At 42.3% G+C, this 27623-nt stretch overlaps 1 protein-coding gene across 1 annotated transcript; it reads left to right on the plus strand.

The window, feature by feature from the left end:
- Positions 1–207: 207 nt before the first annotated feature.
- On the plus strand, positions 208–27616 carry nsfa (N-ethylmaleimide-sensitive factor a). Its single transcript, XM_029508836.1, has 19 exons — positions 208–260; positions 16854–16939; positions 18804–18903; positions 19007–19046; positions 20007–20173; positions 20278–20388; positions 21336–21411; positions 21722–21877; positions 22366–22565; positions 22662–22827; positions 23046–23120; positions 23557–23744; positions 24462–24557; positions 24640–24796; positions 24981–25114; positions 25280–25426; positions 25969–26103; positions 26401–26514; positions 27517–27616. The coding sequence occupies exons 1-19, from the start codon at positions 249–251 to the stop codon at positions 27574–27576; spliced, it is 2220 nt and encodes a 739-aa protein (XP_029364696.1). The 5' UTR covers positions 208–248; the 3' UTR covers positions 27577–27616.
- Positions 27617–27623: the final 7 nt, after the last annotated feature.

Here is a 27623-nt window from a genome sequence, read left to right on the forward strand (position 1 = left end):
GTTATCTTTTGCCCACTTTAGTCGATCTGCCACGTGAGTGTTTGTCACGGCATGGAGCAGGGAGGAGTGATCCTTCTCAGCCGCACGCGAGCTCACGGTAACATCCGCTTCGAACAGCCAATCAGAGAGCGGTGCGCTGCAGCTTATATACCCATCCGGTGCCGAGCTGCTGTACTCGCCGTCCCCGCCGTCCTATGCGTCGTTGGCCCGAGCTGTACCCCTGATCTAGGCCTACCGAGACCGTGAAGATGGCGGCCCGGGTAAGACAACAATATATGAATGATTTATTCCATTTAAAAAAATATAACAAGACAAAAATCACCGACCTTTCGTCTGGCATATTAGGAAAATCGTATGCAGGGCGCAAAATGTCCGGCGAGCCTTCCAGTTGCCAGCGGTTTTAGGAGCTTTTGCGCCTGAATGTCACGGTGACTACAGGATCTGGTGCTTGATGCACATGATGTCGCAGCCCGCCATGGCTGGCATGTGTCAGGAGGGATCTTTCCCGGTAGATTTGTTTCATAGCTCCAGGTGTCCGACTGCCCTCAGCCCGCTGACCGCCGCCTCTCTGGGAGGATCGCCGGTTAATCCTGAGCTCCGCTTGCCCTTGAGCCGACACGGCTGCGTAAAACGGAGCCCAGCGAAAAGCTCTCACTGGCTTTGCATTTGGCAGAGCAGGCTGGGAAAGCCGAGCACGTCAGCATGCATTTGACGATGGCAGTCACAGCAGTGGGAGTCAGGGCTTCAGCCTCCCTTCAGCCTTTTTTTTCCTCTCTTTGCGCTGTTTGGGCGGGCTGGGCTGTGTGTACGGTAATCTCAGTAATCTCTGAGGGGTCTCCAACCTGTCGGATGATGTCAGGTAACCAGAGTCAGCCTGCCCTGTCCTGCGGCAGTGAGCAAGATGTAAGGCCGAGCAAGAATTTACAGTTGCTGTGGAGAAATTAGTGAATTGGTAGAGACTCCCAAGCTTTTTTATTTATGTATCTTTTTTAGTTGTCATTGCACTTATTGCTATAAAACATCCCAACTTCAAAAGGTCACATTTTAATCTTCGGCGGATTTGAAATAGGCTACTGATGAAAGTCCTTCAGGAAAAAGTCCAGTCCTGCATGTTCAGATTGATGGCACTTTCATGTCTGAAGACTAAATATGGAGCTCCTGTTACAGCCAGTTAGCCTAGCTTAGCTTAAAGAAAGGAGAGAAAACTAAGTCAAACAGCCAGCCAGGCTCGGTGAAAGGGAAATAACATCTGCTGACCAGCACCTTAGACACTAGACCCATATGTTAAAAGACACACACATTGATTTGTTTCCATTGAACATTTTAAGGGTCAAAATGCCCGAACCCTAACCCTTCAGGGAATCGGAAAAATGCCACACCAACGCCATCGCCCTCCACCAAGTCCCGTGGAAATCTGTGCAGGACTTTCTGCACAACACTGTTGGAAAACAAGCAAACAGGCAGAAATCGTAAACTTGTTGGCTGCTGTCTTAGCTGAAGGGCAGTTCCTTCTCTGCTGGTTGCAACTATCTTGAGGGCTGTTTTTTTTTTTTTTTTTCGCATCACAAGTTCATTCTTTGTGCTAAGCTATGCTAACCCACTGCTATGCGGACCTTCATATTTACCACAAAGATGTCAGAGTTGTATCATTCTGAGCACGTAACTCTCAGAAAGAGAAGCAAGTCAAACAATTCTAAGAGTCCTTGCCCCCAGGCTGGAAACCCAACGTCAAGATTAAGACAGCTTCTAACTCACTGCTGTATTAGCATGGAGTCCATTTATCATCATTTACATCCGCTTATGTACTGGCATCACAGAGAGTGCAGGCTGCATACACAGTCATGAGCTACAGACATGCTAACAACACAGCAAGATTATCTGTGCTGAGTGCTGATGAAAAAGGAGAAAGTATCATGTGCATTTACATGTAGGGCCTCTTTTTAGCATATTTCACCACACGATTCACTGATAATCTCTCAGAGCAGATGTGCAGATCTCACTCAGCTCCTTCACTTGGTTCAGTTTGTACTTTAAATGAGACATGGAAAGTGCCCCGAGCAGAAATGACACCATTGGGTGATTACATGCCATTAGGCTGCTGCTTTTATCTGAAGAGAGTTGCTTTTGTTTCAGTGTTCATCAGAACTGATTCAGCAGAAATCTGATTTCTACGTCACACCTGTGTTGGCGTAACACAGCAGAGTAATTGCCCTTTCGCTTGCTCTGCGGTGGAGGGAGTGGGTCCATTTTTACTGCAGATCCCAGACACGTTACAACACAGCATCCTGCGTCCCAACAAACTGACCACTGGTTGATTTGTCGGTGTCTCACAGCAATGCTGCATCATATGCCTGTGTTGGCACGTTTCATAAAAGGAAGTGGACTTAGCTCTTTAAGTAATTAGCTAGAAGATAACCCTCTGTGCTCTCATATTAGAAGAAAGCCTTCAGAGCAGCTGATTGCACAAGCTGTGTAATGTTAGAAATAATAAACAATAACCGCTTCACTGAACGGCAAATATCATTATTCTTCATTTTAGTTGGCATTTATGAATGCCATATACCTTTGAAGCCCAAAACAAAAGGAATGAAACTGAGCAACACTTTAAAATGAGTAACAGTTACCATTTAAACGTATATAGTTTTTATTTTACTAACAATAGGCCCTAATTTTCACACAAAAGGAAATGCAGCTTCTCATTTGTAGCTGTTGACTTTGAAATTCAACATGAGTCAAAAGGGCGTGTTGTTTCACTGCTCCCACAGCCCCCCAGATCGGCACACACACACATGCCCTTCACCCCCAGCAGGCCATGTACTGTTGCCGGGCATAGGCTACTGCAGCTTGTCAGAGAGAGTCAGTACAAAAGGGACATTTCCACAGATCGACAACAAGAAAGGCTCAACAATTCTGTCCTAAAAAGTGTTTTGTTATATTGATTGTATATATGTATTTATTTGTGTGTTTGGGTTAATCAAGCAGCAGTCCATGAGGCTGAGACATCGAGCCACCACAGAGGTGCCAAACTGTCCATCCATCCATCGTTCACCGCTTTTCCATTTCCAGGTTGCGGGGGATGCTTGAGCCAATCCTAGCCAACGTTCCAGTTGAGGGCGGGGTACACCAGTCTATCACAGGGCCAACACACAGAGACAGACAGAGACCAACAACCCCTCACACTCAGACCTACAGATAATTTAGAGTCACCAGTTAACCCAAACATGACGTCTTTGGATGGTGGGAGGAAACCCATGTAGGCACGGGAAGAACATGCAAACACCACACAGAAAGGCCCCAGGCCGGGAACCGAACCCACAACCTTCTTATTGTGGAGCGAACGACTATGCTGCCCTATTGCGCGTGCCACAACATGAGGCTCTTCAATAATTATAAAATAATGACAAACCTGAAGACTTCAGTCTAAATATACCCAACTTTACATCAGAAGATAAGAATTCTACAGCCTGGTTCAATACTGCTCACTCATACTGATGCTTAAATCAGGAGGAAAACTCGGTTTTCCATCTACTACTGCTCTTCATTCAACATGGATGTCCAATGATGGCCCTCCTGGTCTCATGTCATATCAAAGCAATTCTCCCACAGTTTTTCTCAAAATTCTATTCCAGATCAAACAATGACATTTTCACGACCTTTCTGTCGGCCCGGTCAGGAGAGCTTTCGGTGTATGAGTCTGCGTGTTGATAAGGCTCTTATCCTCACTTCCTATTTCTGCCCCTGCAAGTGCTGATTTCAACAAAAGTATGCCAAAATAAGGAACACTGTGTTTGACCTGTGGTGGTGCTGACCTGGGGCCGTGCGGCGCCCTGCTTTCAGTGTGTAGCTGTCACTGACTGAGATGTGTTGTACACACAGCTGCCAGCTTGTCATTGTGTGTCACATCAAACACAGTTTTACCGGATTTAGTTTTCGGGGATCGCTTCAGTTGTTTCAAAAGCAATAATACAGTGGAGCATGCTGAGCGTCTTCTTCACTTTAGTGTACAAACGCTTTTATCTTGTTTGGTTGGCTGTTCCTGGCCTCAGGGAATTGCACTGACAATTAGCACTTTGTAGAGTAAATGGTAAATCAATAGACATGACCAGAGCTGATGGTAGAACGCAAAAATAAAAGCCAGTTTTTGTGCCTAAAGCCGCACAAAGAATGAATATGAGTGATGACTAACTGGCCTGTTAGCTCGAAGTGCACAATTAGCTGGATGTTGCAGAGGGTGGAGATACTACAGCTTTTCCTTTGGCATCATGAGAAGAGCTTTGGCCATTGTTGCCTTTTGGGCAGCACTGTTTCTTCAGTGTGGCCTGTGGCTGAGTTCCTCTTAACGATTCTTTACAGCTGATCAGTAACACTGACTACATTTTTTCAAACAGTTTACATTATTGAAACTCTTACTGGTTTCTAAACAATCTGAATAAATACTTAAAAGTGAATGATGGAATAATAAGAACAAGTTGCCTTTCAGGTGTACTGTTGATCCGAAGGACAGATTCCCAACATTAGGGCTGGGCAATATCACTTAAAAATAAAAACTCGAAATTTTTCACTCCAACTAAACTTATTTGATACAAATTATATTTATATTGATTATAAACCATAAATTATAAATTATACATTTTTCTTCAGAAAAACAAGCAAAAATGAAAAAGTACTTCCTCTAATCAAATTGAGATTTTATTATCTGTTGATGAGTGCAGCACAGCAGCAGAGTGGTTAGTGCTGTCGGCCCACAATAAGAAGGTTGTGTGTTTGGTTCCCGGCCTGGGGCCTTTCTGAGTTTGCATATTCTCATCATGCCTGCATGGGTTTCCTCCCACTGTCCTCCCACCGTCCAAAGACATCATGTTTGGGTTCAAATCAGATTCATTTGTATAGTGCCAAATCATAACAAAGTTACATCAAGTCACTTTACATATAGAGGAGGTCTAGACCAAACTCTTCATAAAATTATTTAAAGAGACAGATCCCAACAGAGCCTCTCGAGCAAGCACTCGGTGACAGTGGCACCCAACCGGTTGGGTTGAGAGTCGGAGAGAGAGAGAGCGAAAGAGGCATGGGGGGATGTAGTGTAGGGTGAGAATGAGAGCAGGAGAGGGGGATATTCAAAACAGGTGCAGGCACGAACGTGATGCTGCATGAATGGAGATGAGCTGGTGACTCTAAACTGTCTGTAGGTCTGAGTGTGAGTGGTTGTTGGTCTCTGTCTGTCTCTGTGTGTTGGCCCTGTGATGGACTGGTGACCTGTCCAGGGTGACCCCGCCCCTCACCCAGAGTGAACTGGGATTGGCTCCAGCGCCCCTGTGACCATAAACGGAATGAAATAATCTTTTGATGAAACCAATCCTCATCTTAAACTACAAATTAAAATTAATACATTTAAACTAAATCGATTTATCGCCCAGCGTCAACCCACATCTTTATTTTGACATTATCCTTTTTATGACATACAGCACTATAAACAATGAGGTGCATGTGAGCAACCAGTCAGTCTGAGGCCATGACATGGTAATGGATTATTGATCAGCAATGTTCAATGCCAAACTGACCTCTTGATGCACACAAGGATTTTCTGTCCTTGCCTTGTGCCCTGAAGTAGACACAATCAGCATACCTCAGGGAGGAGCCAGAAAGGGTCAAGGAGACAGTTAGGCAGAGCCTGACTGAGTGAGGATTGAAGTAATGACATTTTGTCAATTAGGCACCCTCACCAGCCATCTGGCCTTCATTAATCTGAAGTATTAGAGAGACGCAAATTGAGACTGAAATACACAGCTGATAAATATTTAAAAATAACATTGTCAACACTGTATCTACCCAAAACTTAATATACTGCCTAATTTTTGCTGGTATTAAAAGTTACTGCGAAACATCATGTTTTGTTCTTTTTTCTCTTCTGTGTTAGAGGAACTCTTCTGCACTGTGTCTTTACAGAAAGGGACTTTATTTGGACCCTTTTTGAAGGAACACAGAACTATTCCTCTTATAGCTTGAGCAGCAGCCGTAACTAGGCAATATGAGAGGTAAACAGCTTAACCTGAATTAAGAGGAGAGTGTGAACGCCAGTTGGGTTACGCAGGGAAAATAATCAGTGAAGTGCTAGAGTGCTGCAGGGAATGTATTTTTGCAGACGTTCACAGGTTGCCTCGACTAAATGGCACAGGGATTTTTACTTTGGCTTTTGAGTAATGCAGAAAGTAAAGTGTGCTAAGCAGGATAATATTCACAAAAACGCCACTTTTATTATTTTCGAAGTCTGCAGGTTGCATGCCACACAAGAATTTTAAAGTAAGGTTTCTTTTGTCTCTTTAGCCAAGTCCTGGGCCTTGTACAGCCTGAATGCAGGATCTGGCCTCGATGATGCTTAAAGGCTGAACTTTAGCTTTATGAGAGTAAACATAAGCCTCATAAGGCTAAAATGCTTCAGGTTGCTGAAGTCTGAAGCAAAGTGCAGATTTCAATGTTTCAGTTTATGAAATTTCCAGTCAACAGCATCAAACTCAGTTCAACTACTGACAGTTCATTTTGTGCCAGAATTAAAATTCTTTTCATCGCTGTCAAGATTTTTTCCAGAAAACTGCATCCAAGCTCTCAAGGACAATCTGGTCAATGTAATTGTGTCCAAACCAATCGACAGATGCAGGGTGTTTTTGATTAATCTGTCAGAGGAAAAAAAATGCCCGATTGTGTGCTGGAACAAGTAAGTGGGCTATGAAACATGGCATGTATCCTGAGTGTTTCTTCTTCGTTGTCTTCTTTTCCTCTTTGAATTAAGTGCTTTCTTTCCCTCATATTGAACTGCCGTTCCTCCAGCTAGTTCTTTGTAGTCGTATTTTTTCTGCTGCTCTGTGTTTTAGACCCGCGCCCACTCTCTGGGTAGTGGACTGTGGAGGCTGCATTTTTACAGCCCTTATCATTTAACAGCACCTTGTCCTCTCAGCCTGGACCTGCAACCTGTTTAAAGACAACAAGAGCACATCAATTTTCTCTGTCTTTCAGTCTTCAATCTTCAATCATATCTTCCCCATCTTTCTTAGGCTTCTCTTTTTGCCTCTGACAGAACTACACACACACACTGTTGATTATATAATAAGTGTTTTCTTGTCATCATAAGAACTGCCCCTAAATGTTGCATGATATTCCAAAAAAAATCAAACAGCAATGCTGGAAAGAGTTTATAAATTGACCTGATATTAGTGCTGCCTCAGTGCTGCCTACCTGCAAGCTTAGCATCCTCTCAAAGCTGTCTTTGTTTTGTGGCTGAAAAGACACTGTGTTCTCAACTGGGATGAGACACCTTGCCTCCATTGTTACAAATTTCAGACAGACTGTTTCATCTGACAGTTATTTGCAATATTTTCATTTATGATGCCCAAAGCGGCTCACATCCTGTATTATACTTGTGAATCAGTGATGTTTTAGCGGGGCGTTTGGGGCCAGCGAAGTAACAGTTAGCGCTAAGACACCATAATAGGTCCTTAACAGCTGACCACCACTGATATTTAAATACCCAATAATAAATCACCGAGTAAAAAGGTTAGTAAAAGTATTGAACAACTGAATTCTTAGCTTTATGTCCAGATGAAATAGCCAGAGAGTCCACTATTGATAGATGGTTTCAGGTATTTATTTGCTTTTATCAGTAAGTTCATCCCATAAACAAAGCATACACATGACAGTAGACAGTGTGTCATGACAGCAGCCTCTTTTGGCTTTCATGTCTGTAAATGTGTCGGTACATGAGAGCACAATCCATGTGTGTGTGTGTGTGTTTGTGTGTGCGTGGAGACACAACAATGGCTAATCTGTGGCTGTCTCTGTCGGGGGCCCTCCTGTGAGCTGCAGCTATATTTAGAGAACCTCTCTGCTGTGGGGCAGCTAATGCACAAATATTCTCACTCAATTGTGTGTCTGCGTTTTGTCTGCTCACCGGGCAGAAGTACAGGAGGTGGAACCATCCAATGTCATTATCAGAAATAATAATAGTAAATGAATTAATAATTTGACGATATATCAGAAAGTAGCTATAAAGGGTTAAAATTATGTTTTCAGTTGGATTTTCCTGTTTGAAGTCATGTAAAGGACGTGTTTTTGGCAGTCTCCCTTGGTACAGCGAACATTTTGATTTGGTGCTGCAGAAGCCTGGCATGAAAAGGTCAGGTCTGTATTCAGGTTTTGAAGTGTAGCCACTTGTACCAGACAGAATGACACTGGGCCACTTTTAAGCTGTAAAAAAAAAAAAACATTCGACTGTTAGCTCCGAAGCTAAACACATCAGTACTGCAGGGGATTATATGCTAAATTACTGGTCCATGTAATAATAATATTAATAAAAGTGACTACTTCCCTGTTGTGTATTTTTGCCTCATAACAATATTCCCTTACAAGCTGACCCTTTTTTTTCAAAATCAGTTTCTCATGAAGTGCCCCTGAATGACCAACACTTAAATCGGACATTGGCACCCTCACAACAATTACAGTGATGCATGCCCTGAAACCTTTTTCATTCATTCCCATCCTCAGCAGCAGGACTGCAGAGGAATTACTTAGTGTGATTTTTATAAATGGGAAAGAGAGTTGGCTCCTATATTCAGCTTTATTAATTTCAAAATATGCTGAGAGAGGGCTGATATTGTATCGGGTGCCAAGCAAGAAATACTGAAGAGCCTCACAGTTGACTTTGAGGGTTTCCTGTCATTCGCTTGGGGTGTTGTATTTCTTAATGTTAATGCAGAAATTTCAAAACACAACTCAAGGTTTGACAATGCACATGGAGATGTAATATTTCTCAACAGGGGTAGACTATTATTTTAACTACTTGGTTAGTGGTTTCCATTGTTTCTAAAACCCTTTTCACCCCAAAATTGGCTGGTTCCCTGGGTTGTTGCTCCTGCAAAGTGTCTGAGCCTGTTTTACCCCCTGGGGTGAAAAATAAACTCTGTTTTCCACTCTGTTAATGAATCAGAGGCAACAGAAAGCAGTGAAGTTGCACCTTGTAAAAGTCAAAAACACAGAAATACACTACAGTGCCTCAGTTAAATTTAACCTTTCCTGGCTCATCATCTGGACTGTAGCTGAAGCTCATGGGGAGAGCAGAGAGCCTTTTGGAGCCTTTAATTGTATAATACTAACTTTTGACTAACAAGCTAACTCTCTGTTCCAGTGGCATCACCGCTCTCTCTAGCTCACTCTCCTGCTACGCAAACAACCTGCAGCCTGAACATTCCTGAGAAGAGTTGTTCCACTTTCTCCATTAAGTTCTTTGTCAGTCTTTGCCAGTGGGACATGATCTCATTCATGACAGACAGAATGGCTGGAAGGTGAGCCAGCTTATGCAGAGGTGACAAATACTGATCCTGTAAAGTGCAGGAAACCGTTTTCATATCAAATATAAGGAGTGGTAAAGCCTTGTTTTTAGTTTTAGCTGGGGAAACGCTGCTTGCCTTGCCTACACTGATGGCACAGTACTGATGTGACACATTCTTTCACATGACCATTTATCTCAAACCCTTAGCTCCGATACAGTAACACTGGCTTACAGCGTTACTAGCTGGCTACAAAGCCCCCTGAGCAACATCAGGATTAATAATTCAGGGTAATGCTTGGAATGAGGGAATGCTTCGAGTGAGATGCAGTGAATGAGCGCAGCATTTTCCTGCTGCTCCCTGCTGCTGCAGTGTCACACTGCCGAAACACACGGAGCACCAAGTGAATAATGTATTGAGTGGACAACTGTAAGATTTATTACACGCTAAAGGGACTGGGGCGTGATGAAAAGTTATTGAGAAATGCATTTTTTAAACTGTCCATTTAAAATGTAATGAAGGAATTTGATTCAGGGTTTTAAAATGATGATGAGTCACCAGAGAAATTTTGTAGGAGGTAATCAGGTCTGCGGAAGTGAACAGATTGAATGAGGGTGATGGAATGAGAGGAATTCATTTCACAGAAAGCTCTGGGACAATTTCTTTCTACAGTCGAGACATCTGCTTGATCCAACAGGGTGAAATTGAATGAAGAGCTGATGTATTTTTCCGTGTGGGGAAGTGAAGATCAGGAAGATATGGAAAAGCACAGCACAGTATACATTACATTAAAGGACCTATTTGTACATTCAGCATTAACTTCTGTTTACTTAGAATTCTAGAACAATTCAATTTATTTAATAGGGCCACAACAGTTTAACATATTTTGAATGCAAGGCATGAAACTCTTGTCCAGTATTTGGCTTTGACAGGTAAACAGAGTCAAATATTATACTGAAATGTGCTGATTTAATGTCTGAAATGTATGTTTGTGGTGTTATGGTTAACTGTGGCCTTCACCCTTCTGTGAAGACTTAACACTGCTCAGATGGCATTTTACACGAAGCCTGTTGTGTTATAAACATCACAATGGCTGTTAGGTCCTTTAAGTTACTCGAAATGTAGAGAGGTTGCTGAACAACAGCAGCTTTGAAAAAGATGCAGGCTCTCAGAGGAACAGATAAAACATGGGCAGTCGCGGAATCTGTATTTTCTCTCTGTAAATAAAAGAAAAGCAACTTAAATCAATAATGTAGCCAAGCTGTATTCACAGCACACACTCACAAAAAATGCAAATGGTGTCACGATGGAGCGAAGGAAGGAAAGTGGAAAGGAAAGACAGGTGGACAGAAAGGGCGATAGACAATCTTAGCTTCACAGACTTCTGGAAAATTTTCAGCCACTCATTCAAAATTTACCTAACTCCATAAGCATTTTGTCTCTCAAAGCAAAATGCTGTAATCCAGAAGAGTGATTCCCAACCAAGGGGTCAGAACCGCCAAAGGGCTTCAAGGTGAAGCTAAAAGATTTCATGATGGGAAATTATCAGAAATTATAGGAAAGTCTGAAGAAATAAGTCAATGAAGCAGAGGTTCCTGGCTATTTACTTTCCCTTAGTTTCCAGTCTGCTGGCTTCAGCCACATATTGATTGTTACATGAGAGTAGTATCAACCGGTTATCCAACTCCCAGCAAGAGGGCTACAGAGTGTGTTTCCTAAAAGGTCTTTAGCACGTGAATTACTACGGTTTCCATTTCAAGATGCAAAAAATGATGACAGATAATAAAATGTGCTTTCCATTCCTTTTTAATCCCACAAAAATATGAACCTTTAAGTTGCACAGCTGATGTTTCAGCAGGGTGTATTCCTGTGCTGCTCCAAGCCTCCTCCTGGCGACAGAAGACTTGACTCTGCTCAGAAACAGGAGCGGGAATTTCATGCATGACAACTGATGTTACCTTGACTACTTGTGTTTCCTCTGAAATTGTTCCACTTACCTGTAATGTTTTGTCTGTTTGAGCATGCCAGCTATTGCAACCTGATCCAGTCTGACAGAACTAACATTAGACGAAACTACAGCAGCAATAGGAGTAATATTTGTGTGACTAACCACATAAAGGAATAGCTTCTAACTCACAAACATGACATTTTAAAATGCAAACTATTCATGACTGATATCCCAGAAAAAGGTTCCTGCATTTCCAGTATGGTCCCCTTCATGTCAATTCCCCTTCAACCCATTATCAATGAACATTCACCCATTAGAGCACAAACCCAGCAGGTTGTGTTCTTGGTATCCGTGTGTCTGTGTGACCACAATAAGACGGTTGGCACTTTGTCTCTAATGTGGGGAAGAACTGTATGTTTGGCATGATTCTGCTTATGGCTCATCATCATGCCATGACCAGATTTGGGGTGTGTCTTGGAAAAGGGTAATGTGTGTGAAGAGAATGAAGAGAATGAAAGCAAAGGACTTTTAGGACCCCCCCCCTCTTCCCCCAAAACAACACCAAAACAAAAAAAAAAAAAACAATGCAAAATGATGATGAATCCAAGCAAAGCAGCACCCAGCTCTGGCTAGCATGCATGTGTCTATCCCCCAACTTGTCACTTGAATGCACCTGTCTTCAGCCAAAACAGCTTTGCACCTCACCACCAGCAGCTTGCTGCTCTAAGCCCCCTTCTGTCTCAAATGCTGTCTTCTGTCCTTCCCCTCTGCTTGCCTACGCTGGCGCCCACAAGGTCGTAATATTTTTCAAGGTATGTATGGATACACACTTGTTAAATCCCTCAAAACGAGCTGCCATCTTCCTCATCATGTGGAATATATTTGCTGTTTCTGCCCAGTAGCGTGCTCTGTGGCTCTCTAGCTGGAGAGTTGCTGATGTATAGAAGATGTGCGTTGCTGCTTTCAGCCCCATCCTGCAGGCGTAGGTGGCTAGCGCTTCAGGAGTCAGGCAACCCTATAGTGTGTCTGGCACTGTTGCAACCCAGTGGCTGAGCTGCAATGTCCAAATGGTGTCATACGCTGACTGAATGGAAATGCTAACTGTTTAGCATCTGTGAATCCCCTTCTATTGCCTCATTTAATGGATCTTGCCGTGACAGATCCATGAAATGGATGCTTCATCTTGGAGAGAGAAGTTGGTTCTCTTTAACAACCCCATAAAGAGTTTGGTCTAGACCCGCTCTATGTGTAAAGTGCCTTCATGTAACTTTGTGATGATTTCGGGCTATATAAATAAATTTCATTTCATTTCTGACAGGAGAAACTGGCCATTTTGCTGCAGGTGGCAGAGTAAACTTCGTGATGTGGAATGGTGTTACAGCTCATTATTCACATCACAGCATCACGACATGTGATTGAGAATTTTAGAGTTACGCTATTTTAGGCTACAAATAAAGTTGCTAGCATTAAGAGGCAAGTTTATTGATAGAAGATGAATGAAACCTTCATAGAAACTTAGAAACACAGTCAGTCTTGATTCGTCCAAATATTTGTTTCTGATCCACAATGCACCCACCCAGACAGACACAAGGATGATTGGACAATCTAATTTTTTTTTTTACCACCAGTGGAATCAGCCCCTGATGGTCATTAGACAGGATGCGGGTTTAATGCTCTTCATTACTGGCTTCACTTTTACAACCCAGAGTCCATGTATGTAGCTCATCAGGCGTCTCCATGATAAAACACACAGATAAACACGGTGAAAACAAAATCAGCCACTATGCCGTGCCTGGTCTTTATCACCTTATTATACAGTGTTTGCAGCTGTACAGTTTCGTTTCACTCTTAAAGCTCTAACCAACTGGTTTTAGCTACAGGAGGCGGTCTTTCTTTCTCTTCTTTTTTTGTTTTCATAAAAGCTCTGATAAATCAAAGATACACCAAGATAGGAGGATTCGGCCATTATTTCCAGTGGCCAAAACAAACACAGACAGTTTTGGTTGCCGTCACAGTTGTAGCAGATATCTGATATAAGCACAGCTGACCAGGGCAACATCTTATTTCAGACGCTAAAGTCCAGCGATAGAGAGGGAGGGGAGAAGTGGTGCTCCTTGTGAGTGAGACTGGTCTGGCTCTGTCTCACCTTTGTCTGGTCAGACTGTTGGGGTGCAGATGATTTGGGCATGATGCCAGTACTGCAGTATTTTTTTATCAGTTTGTCTCTGTTCCCAATGTCCCACCTCCTCCTATTATCCACTCTCCTCTATTTTCTTATCTATTGATATATATCTTCAAAAACATTATGTCTCTTAGTCCTTGTCTCTCTTCATGTAGTCCTTTCTAAGTGAACGTGCAGTGAGCATTGATATATACGATTATGTTACGTGTCACTGATGACTGGTGAGATTTTCTTTGCCAACAACAGGGCGTTTACTTTATCTGCACACATAATTATGGACTAATTCAATCCTGGGGAGTGTTCTTAGACTTTTGGATAATACTGTATAAATCAGGTTTTGTTTCCTATCAATATCTTTTTTCCTAATGAGAAAACTAAAAAAAAAAAAAAAGAGTCAATTTTTTAGCTGTATATTTCAGCTGTTTTGCCAAGAGATCAAACTCATGAATGCTGAGAAAGCAGCTTTGACAGGGGTGGTTGTTGTTCACATGCCAGCTGGTTTAACACTGAGTACAAGGAGAGCTAATACAATCGAAGCAGTGTAACATGATTCTTACCTGACTCTCAACATTCATCTGCTGCTGCAAACTAAAGAATGAATTATTGAAGGAATTAATGATAGCCAAGCTTTTCAATTCTAATTAAAGCCAGCTGGCAGGTTACAATATGTGCTCTGAACAGAATCATTATATGTTGTCGTACTATTTCTCCACTATGAAAAAGCTCCATTCATGCTGCTGGTAAATAACACAATGTTTAATAACATTTCATCTTTCTATCCCCCCGTCAGTTGTGAAAGTAGAGTTTGAAGTAGTGTTTGTATCTGTTTAAATCTGAGGCCAGACTTCACAATGTGATAGGTCACGCCACCCAAAACGAAGCTACTGAAAACACAAGACAAACTATGTATATAATAAAAAGTAGTTCTCTAAACGGATTAAGCATATAAGGAACGTACATATCAAAATATTAAAGATTATTCAAATCTTAGCGAATATCAAACCAATAACAAAAAAACTGCTCTTCAAACAGGTTTTTATAAAAATAAATCTCATTTTACAATATTTCACAATGTTTGAAACTGACAAAATTCATTCTTTTTTGTCCTTCTACAACAGCACATCCCTGCCAATGACAGAAACTTGAAGTGAGAAAGAAAGGTCTACTGGACCTGGCAGACCTTCATGCTGACATACTTTTGTTCAAATGATCTGATATCAACATCTCTGCTCATGCCCCAGTTTTTAACCCTCACAGGTCAAACAAACCAACAGCTTTTCTTTCTCCCACAGTACCAGGGGGACCTGGGGGAACATTACCTCCCAGGGAGCAGACATCTAATCACATATTCAGGTGGCTTTGTTAACTGTCTCTATGCTGATGACAGCAACATCTATCTCACTCTCTCATCACTCACTCACCAATGTCTGAAAGTGATCGAGGGAATCTTAAGATGAATCTCTAAGTGGCTGACTATGCTCTATACTGCAATGTCTGACTGCCAGAACGCACCAGCATGTCTGCAGCATATCTGCTCTTCAACATCCAAATCACTTACACTCACCTGCAGAGCACAGCAGCCCGCCCCAGCTGCATGTGAAAAAAATCAATGTTAATAAAACTGATTCATATTCTCATTGGCCTCATTTTCTCTTTCTTATAAACTTCTCTGGCTTTTCCTTAGAAGAAAAGAGCCAGCAGCTATGCCCTCACATGCACCTGTGAGCTTCCGCTGTAGCTGTTTGGATGGCACACCAAATGAATAGACACATAAACTCAGCTAGGGAGGAAGGTTCAGCAGTGCAAAGTGAATTGCTGTGGTGTTTCAACTCTTTTTAAACCAAGAGATAAATCCCACAGGAAACACGGAGGAGACTACCACTGTCCAGTGTCAGTGATTTATGTGCCGTGCACATCATGATGGTCCATGTGTGTGTGTTTGCTATGAAGCCTCACGAGAACAATTGACTCAAAACTATTTGTGGTGGAGTAACACTTTGCTGCCTCAGAGGGACAGAGCCATTTCAGCTTGTGTTAAATCACCCAGCGGTAAAACCTGATATATCGTCTGAAGCTTAATGCAGTTGCCATGGTTACCACTTAGGTTGCTCAGGCTGCAGTGATGTTCATTGGAATTTCCCTATCTGCCAAAGCCTGCGATGGACCCTTCATCTCTGCAGCAGAGACAGTTGTTCTGCAAAGGCTTTTTAATTTGTGTTGGAATGAGAACATGTCAGCGTGTCTTCTGAAATGATGGCCCGTCTGTCTTCCATCTGATATGAAAATTGCACGTCTCTCGCGCTCAGCTCGGCTCATGTCTTCATTTCCATATAAAACAATCATCATCCCATTTTAGTTTTACTCTGTAGGAGATGCTGAAAGGAAAGTTGTATAATAGATTTGGAAACGATTTGACAAGTGGCTTAACTTTATGTCCTTTGCACTCTGTCTGAGTGAGACTAAATTCAATTCTTTGACTTTTTTCATGGTGTTTGTTTGGATTATTATTATCTCCAATTCTACCACTACCTACTATTCTATCCTTAACTCAATGCAGAATAAAACACCTGACACAGGGATTCATTTTCTCTTCAGTTGGTGCAGTGTTGTTTTCTTTGAAGTTGGTAATGACCTCTCTGGCAAACAGCAGATGCTGAATCTAGCTTTACACTTCACCACATTATTGGTCAGTTACTTACAGGTGGAGAAGTACTGTATATGTGAATGAAGTGACTGAAAGGCTGTTGTGGCTCCTGAGGGAGGTTCCTGTCATATAAATGTGTATTTGGGTCTGGAGATAAGTGATCATGTAAAACACTCTGTGAGCATGTAGTTTGAAAGATGCCTAGCCACTGTGATGAGGCTCCATTATCTGTTTCTGTCACTGAAACAAAAGGTTGGTGGGTGAGTTGCATTATGGGTGATGTCAGCACTCGATTTTGAGAAAAATGGCAAAATTATGACAGAGGAAATAAGGATGCTGACGATGCTCCTACTTTGATCCTGATGTTCACTGAGTGTCTGACAGTTCAGAAGTTCAGAAATCATCCATCAGTGCCACACTATTACTTATTAAATCCAAATGGCTGTATTCCAATGACATTAACTCTCAGTTAGAATTCAGATACCTTCGTGAATGTTGCTTTGTAGATCTGATTGGCAATGTTCAAGCTGCAGAGCTCAGATGTTCAATTAACATTTTATTTTGAAGGTAGCACAAAATCTAAAGCTGTTTCGGTGAAATAGTTTTTGGTTGGTGTGATGTTCCATATCTCAGAATTGTTCTTTGATAGATATTTTTGCAGTGAATGCATCATCCTGACTAGACTTTAGAGGCCAACTCTAATATCCTATAACCACATTCTTCTTCTCAGTTCTTCACCTCCCCTGTGCTTTCTCTTCACAGACCATGCAAGCGGCGCGATGCCCCACAGATGAGCTGTCGCTGACTAATTGTGCTGTGGTGAGCGAGAAGGATCTGCAGTCAGGACAGTGAGTAGTCATTATCGCCCACCCATCCATCCCTGGATTTGTCAATACAGGCAGATACCTGGGCGTCTTTAATCAGATCCACCTTATCGGCCATGTTTCATCCAGAGAGCCGCGGTCAATTCTCTGATAAGAGGCTAACTTTCTAACGTTCAGTATGTGATTTTCAGTAAAAGCTGACCATGAACATATAAAATTTGTTTGCTTTAGACTTAAAGCAGTGATTTGGAAGGTGTTTAGCAAGCCATACTTTACTGTAAATCATAGATTATTATCCAGATGGGTCAGGTACTTTCAAAAGGGTTAGGGTTAGTAGTAGTCAGTCATAAGTCAAAATACTTCATACTTTGCTTTAACATATTGCACCGTAAACTTGTAGCATCAGCTTGATTCAAACAGTGGGTTGAATAGCATTAAAAATACTTTTGTGCTGCTGGATAACAATTGTTCATCTCAGTGATTAAACAGGATGTTACATAAACCCTTATTTAGTGTGGTAAATTGTGCTGCTTATCGACTGCTCTTTACACTCAGCAGCATGAGAAATTCAGACATTGTTCCTGCCGCATCGGTCTCCTGTTTAATGAAATGAGAAATGTTACCACTGAAAGACAAACAGCTGGGTCGGGAGTGACACAACAGCAGGAGTATGAAGTGATGAGATCTAAAAATTGCGGTAAAAATTTCTGCCAAATCTTCGTCACTGTGTGAAACTTGATCTCTTACAAATCAGTTTGGCAGCACCATAACTGGCCAGAATTCTAAACCATACGTAATCCAAGACAAATGCAGGCATCTCATAGCTGCTTTAAAGCAGAAACAACCTGACAGTGTCCTCTCATTTTACTTCCAACTGCAGCCTTGTCTTCATCATTCAGGGCCCAAAAGCGGCGTTGGGCTGCCAACAGTCTGCTGGGAATAATCTTTAGTTACACATTGGTTAAAAATTTGCACTCCAGTATTGATTATTGCTAATTATTTCTGATGCTCCACTGACCTAAATAAGCTTTTTCTAGTTGACTGCAGGGAATCATGATTCTTAGAATTAGGTTTTAGAAATATTTCAACACAAGCTATGGTGTACAATCATGCAATATACAGCATTCCTCTGCATCAGCAGCAGAGGTCTAGTAATTCTAGTAATTATCTTATTTCCTGGGAAGGTGAAGAAGGTACTCGTATCCTAGAAACCATCAGATCCTCAGTGTGCCCTGGAGCACAGTAAATAAAAAATCTGAAGGAATTAAACCTGCACAAATCAACCAGCAATAAAAAAAAAAAAATAAAAAAAAACCCTGCATACTGAGAAATGGCTGGCAAGCTGCTTGATCAGCACCCCTAACACACTGATGCAGTCAGCACCTCGCCGCTGACAGCAGTGAGGGTTCAGCTGCTGATTTGGACTGACATTTATCAAATGACCATGATGCCAATACTATGAAACCTTGAAAGATATTATTGTTATGATGTAGCGTGTTTTAAAATCTTTGTACATTTTCAAAGTATTTGTTTGGCTACATATCCAACTTTCTTATTTTCAACTGTTTGTTTGCCAATCTAAAAGAAACACGTTCAAATTAAATTCATTTACATGCTGCTATCAGCTGTGCATGAAAGTCAAAGTCAAGCGTCACTTGTCTTCCACTACACTTAGCATGCAAACCAGCTCGCTGTCTCGTTGTGTGTCTCATCGCTTTCCAATGGCGTCTCACTGTAGCCTCCAATCTGCTCTGAAGACCCTCAGAGGGCGTCTTGTAAGCGAAGAATGTTTGGCTCCTTTAGCGCCGAGGGTAAACTAATAAATGATACAGAAAGGTCAAATGAAAGAGAGGGTTAATCGTCTTTTACTTGTTAACTGTCTCTGCAGACATGTGACTGTGAAGACGACACCCAACCACAAGTTTGTGTTTACAGTCAAGACCCACCACACTGTGACACCTGGGACCATTGCCTTCAGCCTGCCGCAGGTACACACACATACACAGTCCCTCGCACAGTGTTAATTAATTAGCGGTTGTTGGCTGGATGCTCGGGCCTTCCTGATATTTCTCTCCCTTATCTCCCTTATAGAGGAAATGGGCCGGTCTCTCCATTGGCCAGGAGGTGGAAGGTACAATATCCTCTATTTGACAGCCACATCAGATCAGCCTCCATCATACCACGTCTACTTGGTTTTAGATGCACAAGTCTCTTTTCAAATTTTATTATGAATACAGCGAGCTATAAAAATGTTGTAATTATAAAAGCAATGGCTCCGTTCTTTCATTTTCATTTCTGCGGGGCAACAATGACAGGTCAGTTCTAACTGGTTAGCAGGTTAAGTTAATATTAGCTGCATGATTTCAATGAACACATTTCACCTTTCATTTTCTTGCCCCAGAACTGTTGCATTAAAAATCCTGTAAATTAGTTATAGATATAGATCACTTCATGTACCATATGATTAAAAAAACGACATCAACAACAACAACAACAACAAAAAAAAACAAATAAAGCGGCACATCTGAAACAATAACATAGCTAGATGATCCACAAAGACGGCATGGACATAACTGACTCTAGATACTCAGAACTAACATATGAGAAATCTGAAAGGATCAGACTTTCAATATTACACGAGGAATAGCTGATGATAAACTCTTGTTGTCTTGGGTTGTTTTGACAGCAGCATCCAAGGCCAACTTGGTTGTTTGTAAGTTAGGTTTGTTGGTATCAATACTTCCACAAAGGAACAGTTACATGATAGCTCTGTCTTTGAAATGATGCATAGCTACTGAAAGCTTGCTGCCTGGACATGTTATTGAACGCCTCCTTCCTGTAGCAGGTTGCTGACACTTTACCGAGGAATAGCTGTTTGTGTTTGAATGCTGCCTCCTGCTGGAGCAAATGTTATTTTTTCAGTATTAGAATTAGAGCAGTATAACATCCATTGGTATTGAAAAACTGAATTTAATACTACTCTAATCCGTTCTAGTACAGTTTCCGGTTTTGCATTTCTGGTTTTATATTTTTTGTCCAGTTCCTTTTTCCTCACGTGTTGTGACTCAAGATAAACTGTCGTTCCCCTCAGTGTCCAACTACAACTTTGATAAGTCTAAGCAGTGCATTGGCGCCATGACGATCGAAATCGACTTCCTGCAAAAGAAGAGCACCGACTCCTCTCCCTATGACTCGGACAAGATGGCAGCCGAATTCATCCAGCAGTTCAACAACCAGGCCTTCTCTGTTACCCAGCAGGTTTCTGTTCACATGCCTCAATGTATCCGGACACCAACACCCACACAAAGTGTTGATGTTACCTCGAAAGATGGTGACCTTTCTCCTGCTCCTCTTTCCTTCAGCTCGTGTTTAGTTTCTGTGACAAGCTGTTTGGCTTGGTGGTGAAGGACATCGAGGCCATGGATGCCAGCATCCTCAAAGGAGAGCCAGCCTCTGGAAAGAAACAGCAGAAGGTACGTGACCTCTATTCAGAAATGTATCATCGAGAACAGTCAAGCCAAGTGTGTCACCGCTCTCAAGCCTCTCTCAAATTTTGGCTTTTGTTGAAGTAGCTCAGGATCATTTCCCTTGGTTCACCCAGGAGGCAAATCTGTTTCCCTTTTTGAATGCCACAGAATATAAACCTTTGTTGAAGAAAATAGCATGCTTGGATGGCATTTTCACTTGGATTTAGTTTTGGCACCTTTGGGATTTAATTGATTGTTCTCACCCTGTATTTTAACTAATGAATTCATCATTGAGTCATCCAGGAACGTAATTGTTTCTGGGAAATGGTGCAGTCAGTGTGCTACTGAATTAATCAGGACAAAGGTATCACATATATTACAGTGGCACAGTGTTAAATGATATAAAATGTCTGCCCCTGCACCCATCACCCAGTCAGACACTGTAAATGAGAAGCATGTCGAACTTTTTTGTTCGTGCTCATCAATGTTTCTCTACACTGCATAAAAGACGATGTGTTAAGAAAAACTGTGAAAAAACTTTGACTTTTACAAAAGACAAACATTTCTGGTTATGGTGGTGATGGTGAATTCCACATTTGATCCAATGCCCTGAACAGCAACTCCCTGTTTTCTCTCCCTGAAAGACATGCAGCTACGACAATGTCTTTTCCTGACCATGTCCCTGTATTTCCTGTCTCTCTCTTTTGAATAAAGGCACAAAATGGCACCAAGATAAATAATAATAATAATAAAAGAAACAAAAGTGTCCTCACCCAGGTTAAATAAAGGAAAAGGAAAACAAGAATGGCATCCTCACTAACACATGAATATATTTAGCATTTTACTACAAATATCATGCTGTGCTTGCTTGCCTAAATAAAGACTCAATGCTTAGTGCTTAGCGTAAATATTCCACAGCTCTGAAAAGTGTGTGACTTCGTTTTCTCTGGCAGATCGACAGCGGGCTGATGGTGGGCAACAGCCAGGTGATTTTTGAGAAGGCAGAGAATTCTTCCCTCACACTTGTCGGTATGTTTCTTCTTTCTCTCTTTAGGAAACTGATATTTCCCAAAGCTTTACTGATCCCACAGTCTGCATTCATGAGCCAAGAGCAGGGACATGAGAGCTGCAGGCCCTCATGTAACAGCACTGTTCACAAGATGGCAGTAAGGGGCCATCAGTTTTCTCTTCCAAACAAAATCACCTAAAAGGAGTTCCCTCACCGAGCAGCCGAGATAATTCTGAATGACAAACCTGGTTTTTAGTTTATTATTGATTTGCATCTCTCATGTAATCCCCATCTTTGGAGTTTAAATTGTTCCCATCTGATTTTTAACAGGAAAAGCAAAGACTAAGGAAGCTCGACAGACAATCATCAACCCAGACTGGAACTTTGAGAAAATGGGAATTGGAGGTCTAGACAAGGAATTTTCTGACATTTTCCGCAGAGCCTTCGCTTCCAGAGTCTTCCCCCCAGATATTGTGGAGCAGATGGGTGAGGAACCTCGTTTCTATCTTCATTTATGAGATGTCAGACTTCTCTGTCCTTCCTAAGATGTAGAATTAGTGCAGTGCAAAATGTTTACGTCAAAATGGAGTCATTGTATACGACCTTCCCAGTAATTTTATTTTCTGTGTATTTCTGACAGGAGCAAAATGTAAAAATGTAATATGCAATAAAGCCACAGAAGAAATTGGAAACATACACACAGACAATAACATACTCTTTTTCATTGGTTTATGATTGATTTGATTAATCCAGCTTCTTCTCCCTGTGGCTCTGAGCACACAGAAACGATTTTATAACATTCATTCATCTTTTCCTCTCCTGTGCTGTCTTGTGGCTGCTTTGCCCTCCGACTGATTCCTTTATTCTTCAATTCCAAATTTCTAACTCTAACTCATCCATTCTTTGTTTCCCATCTTTCTTACTCTACCTTCCATTTCTCTCCTTCCCTTCCCTCCTTATTTTCTACGTTCCAGGATGTAAGCACGTGAAGGGCATCCTGCTGTTTGGCCCCCCAGGCTGCGGTAAAACCCTGATGGCCAGGCAGATCGGCAAGATGCTCAACGCCCGTGAGCCGAAGGTTGTCAACGGTCCAGAGATCCTCAACAAGTATGTGGGAGAGTCTGAGGCCAACATCCGGAAACTGTTTGCTGAGGCAGAGGACGAGCAAAAAAGGGTGGGAAAGGCTCAGCATGCTTTTCCATTGCTTTATGTCATTAGAAATAAAAGACAAAGCTGATTGATTATTTCTTCAAACTCATCCTGTGTCCAGCTGGGAGCCAACAGTGGCCTCCACATCATCATCTTTGATGAGCTGGACGCCATCTGCAAACAGAGAGGCACAGGAGCCAGCAGCACGGGCGTGCACGACACCGTGGTCAACCAGCTGCTGTCTAAGATTGATGGTGTGGAGCAACTCAACAACATCCTGGTCATCGGTAAGTAGCACGACAAAACGTAAAAGTGGTCCATGACACAGATGGAAGGTTAAATGGACGTGGACTCATTTGAAATAACTTTGATTGCATCTTTTTACTCGATTTAAGCTGAGTTTATGTTGTTTTTGTTTGGATGTCTCTGTGAGATGGTAGACGTAATATTAGTCTGCACCACGACTCCATGTATTCCTGTCGTTCTCCTTGGTCTTTCATCCCAGGTATGACCAACAGACCTGACCTGATAGATGATGCCCTGATGAGGCCTGGAAGGTTTGAGGTCAAGATGGAGATTGGTGAGTGTATAAAAAGAAGCCCGCTTGGGAATTTTCTGTCCAGCTGCCTGTTTGTTTCTTTAAGTGAGTCAAAATAGACAACCCTTGTTATTTGTTTTGGGGGTCGAGGTTTGGTTCCCAGCCTGGGGCCTTTCTGTGTGGAGTTGGCATGTTCTCTCCGTGCTGTGTCCAAAGACGTCATGTTTGGGTTGCAGATGAATGAATATAACTTACGGCCCTCTTGTGATGGCAGCAGGGGATTGTCTCTGAGAGCTTGCTTTACTGTTGGCTCATGCAGCTTTCATTTCTGTCATTTGCACTCGAACTGCTGCTTCTGTTACAGCCATTTTTCCCAGTAGATTCTACTGCAGTTCTCATTCAACATCCCCACACTTATTTACCTTTTCATCTTTTTCTTTGCCTTCCAACTCTCACTGCCTCGTCCTCTAACCTCCAGGTCTGCCTGACGAGAAGGGTCGCGTCCAGATCCTGACTATTCACACCAACAAGATGCGAAACTTCAACCTTCTGGCTATTGATGTCAACATCAAGGAGCTGGCAGCTGAGACCAAGAATTACAGTGGTGCAGAACTGGAGGGGCTGGTCAGGGCCGCTCAGTCCACCGCCATGAACCGGCATATCAAGGTCACTTGGCGTTTTCAGATACGCAGGTTTTATCATTAAGATCAGGTTCAGAGGTCACTGTAGCTACAGGCCAATGAGCAGAGATTACAAGAACCAGTTGCTACTTACATGTGAAAAATAGCCTCATAAAAACTTATCTTGAGAGCAGATTGTGAACAAAGCAACTAACTGAGAAAAGGAGCCAACTCTATGGAAACATTATACTTCTTGTTTACATCATCCAAACCTTGATGGGACTTACAAAACATATAGAACCTAAAGAGTATAAATTACCTGAATTCGCTTCTGTTGCTCGAAGTAAAAGTCAGGTGTTGCTGTCAAAAAAACGTAGGTCAAGGAAAACAACTTCTTTTCTTGAGTTTTCAACCACATCTTCATGTGATGTCCACATACTATATAAACTAACTCCATGGATTTGAGTCGAGATAGTCCTCTCTGGTGTCTGATGAAGGATGTAAGATGTGTTTAAAATGCTTTGTTTGGGATACCATGTATATAGCTAAATTGTTTGATAGCAATGCAGTAATAAAATCTTAACTAACATAAAACTTATTGTATATTGATAGAACCCAACCCATTGCATCTTTCTTCTTTTTTTTTTTTTTTATAAATATGCAAATGCCCCACAGATTTTACACATAGATACAGAATGGACGGACACAGTTGTTGAACTGTTGACATTGTTGTGATACAGTTGTGTGTGTCCTTTCCTTCCAGGCTACATCTACAGTGGAGGTGGACATGGAGAGGGCCGAGAAGCTCCAGGTCACCAGAGCTGACTTCATGGGCTCCCTCAACAATGATATTAAACCTGTACGTTTCACCGCTTTTCTGTCGCTACCTGCAGAGGACAGTGAAATCCTGCCATGTTCATGCATCCTCCTGTCTTTTCCAGGCGTTTGGTACAAACCAGGAGGATTACTCCAGCTACATCATGAACGGCATCATCAAATGGGGCGACCCTGTCACCCATGTGCTGGATGATGGAGAGCTGTTGGTGCAGCAGACCAAGAACAGTGACCGCACACCACTGGTGGCTGTGCTGTTGGAGGGTAAGAAATCAGATGTACGGCTTTACAGTTCAGCTCAGAGAACAGGCTGTAAAGGATTACACACTGTGCTGTTCGACACCCCAGCTTTCACTGCACTGAATAGCAACACACATGCTAATGCAGATGCACTGCAGTGACTTCCACTACTTCCTGTCTCTCAACTCGCACACACACACACAAACAGGTCCACCCCACAGTGGAAAAACAGCCTTGGCAGCAAAGATTGCAGAGGACTCACAGTTCCCCTTCATTAAGATCTGCTCTCCAGACAAGATGATTGGACACTCAGAGATCTCCAAGTGCCAGTCAATCAAAAAGGTTAGTGCTGCCAATGGGAAACATTCACAGCAGCAGCAAGAGCCACAGGAACGGGATTCATGTTTCAGTTCATGGTCTATTTCATTGTTCTCTTCCTTTTCACTGTTGGCTTTGTTAATTAATGCCTTAATGTCATTCTTCCCTCCCTCCCTGGTTCTGTTGCAGGTCTTTGATGATGCCTACAAGTCCCAGCTCAGCTGTGTGGTGGTGGATGACATTGAGCGTCTGCTGGACTACGTCCCTATCGGCCCTCGTTTCTCCAACTTGGTCCTTCAGGCTCTGCTGGTGCTGCTGAAGAAAGCTCCCCCCAAGGTGAGTTGGGTTTGTTTGTAAAATGCTGTGTCTCAGTGCACGTATCCAGGTACCATCTGTACAACAGAAATCACTCTGTGGTTCAACTTATCGATCTTTATAACATTCACAGCGTTTGGTGAGCGAGCGCAACAAAACACAGCTGTACGTGATGAGTCACAAGCACAAGCACGACCTGTGTATTAATCCAAAGTTGTAATTAGTCCCCAAACATGTAAACTACTACCACTCGTAAAATAATGTCTGCCAAAAGTATATATTTGGGGACAAAGGAGCTTGGTGGGAAACAGGGCGTTGGCAAATACTGAGAGGTGGAGTCAAGATTTTTGGCTCTTTATGGAATTTGTTGTTCAATCAACTAACAGGAGAATCAGTAAATTTGACTCTGCTCACAGGTAACAAAATCCAGCTACCAGCACCTGTGAGGATTACTGATAACATTTTACCAAAGCAAGCTGGTCTCAACATTTCTTTATGTGGATAAAGCAGCTAAATAAGGAAACTGGCCCATAAATGACCGGAGATTGTGTTGTGGGGTTAAGGGTCGAAAGCTCCTCATCATCGGCACCACCAGCAGGAAGGACGTGCTGCAGGAGATGGAGATGTTGGACGCCTTCAGCACCACCATCCACATCCCCAACATCTCCACTGGGGAGCAGCTTGTCGACGCCTTAGAGGTTCAAACTCACACACACAGACACACAGATATCACACATGTCGTTTTGCATCTTGTCCATCCTACACACATGTTGATGCTTAAAGGTAAAAATGCTCACAGTTGTCCAATACGAAAACACATTGTGATAAATTATACACGCACATCATCACCCTTAGGAGTACACAGTCACCCAAAGACAGATTAAAAAATAAAATAGTTTGACAGACAGTCTTCCTTTATTTCATCGTTTAGGAGTAGTTCACATTAGAAGTAAAAATCCTAACCTTCCTAACGTCTTTGTTTGTTGTTGCTGAAGCTTCTGGGCAGCTTCTCAGATAAAGAGCGAGCCAGCATCGCACAACAGCTCAAAGGAAAGAGAGTCTGGATCGGCATCAAGAAGCTCCTGGTGCTCATTGAGATGTCACTGCAGGTGCGGAGGACTCACCACTGCAGCAACCAAGCATGCGTGATTTGTTAGACTAAAGTAGATAATTTCATTCAGTGGTATTTGGGAATACTTGAGACAAAAACTACATTCACCCCTGGCTAACTAACAGCTGTGTCTACCACCTAGTTACTGTTGTTAAACACTTTCCCTCCAACATGGAAAGCCATGACCTGAGTTCAGTCAGCTTCAGACCAGGACCAGCTCCACCTGGTGTTAAATAGGGATATTTCAGATAAACGCCATGATGCAGCTGACTGGTGGCATCCAGCATTTCAAACCACTGAATCACTTACTGCTGTGTGATCCCTGAAGGATTCTTCTCCATAATGCTTATCTCTTATTGGTAAATATGAAGCCACTGACTGCAAACTGTTGGCATAGCATGAACTCTTCTGCTGTACTTTTGTAGCTCTTTATGTGGAGCCAATGAATGAAATTATTGAGCTGTGCTGAATAAATGACTTGTTACTGTGGAGGCTATCCGTGATACAGTCAAACACACAACAGGCAGTGTGACAGACGACAATGAATCTGTCCATAGTGGTCTATGTCCGTCACCGACACTGGAGCTGATTAGACATACAGGTTAAAAATCCATCTGAATCAGACTGACAACAATGTCATGTCTACACAATGACGAGCAGCTGGATCCTTTAACATAGTCCGAACAGAAAACAGCACCTCATTCCAGCAGCCACACTAACTGACATGTAAATATGAATGTGAGAAGTGGAAGAAGACAACTTGTAACTAATTTCAGAGCAGACTTATTTCATCTCAGAGGAAGAACTGAAGGGCATATATAAGTTTCAGATCGTGCCATTGGAAAGGGAGCGTTGAGGGTTTAGACAGTTTAGCTTCACTTTGGCACCAACTGTAGTTGTCGGGGGATGTGTGGGCTCCATGTTGCCTGGAATTTTTCTGTTTGTTTTCATTGTCAGCCAACCAGTGAACTTGTCTTTGCTTTCTTTTTCCTGCTTGTAGATGGACCAGGATTATAGAGTCACCAAGTTCCTGTCCCTGCTTAGAGATGAGGGGGCGTGAGTATAATACAACCACTCTTCACCCATTAACTCCCATTTCATTTTCAT

The sequence above is a fragment of the Echeneis naucrates genome, chromosome 8 (assembly GCF_900963305.1).
Source record: "Echeneis naucrates chromosome 8, fEcheNa1.1, whole genome shotgun sequence".
Taxonomy (NCBI): domain Eukaryota; kingdom Metazoa; phylum Chordata; class Actinopteri; order Carangiformes; family Echeneidae; genus Echeneis; species Echeneis naucrates.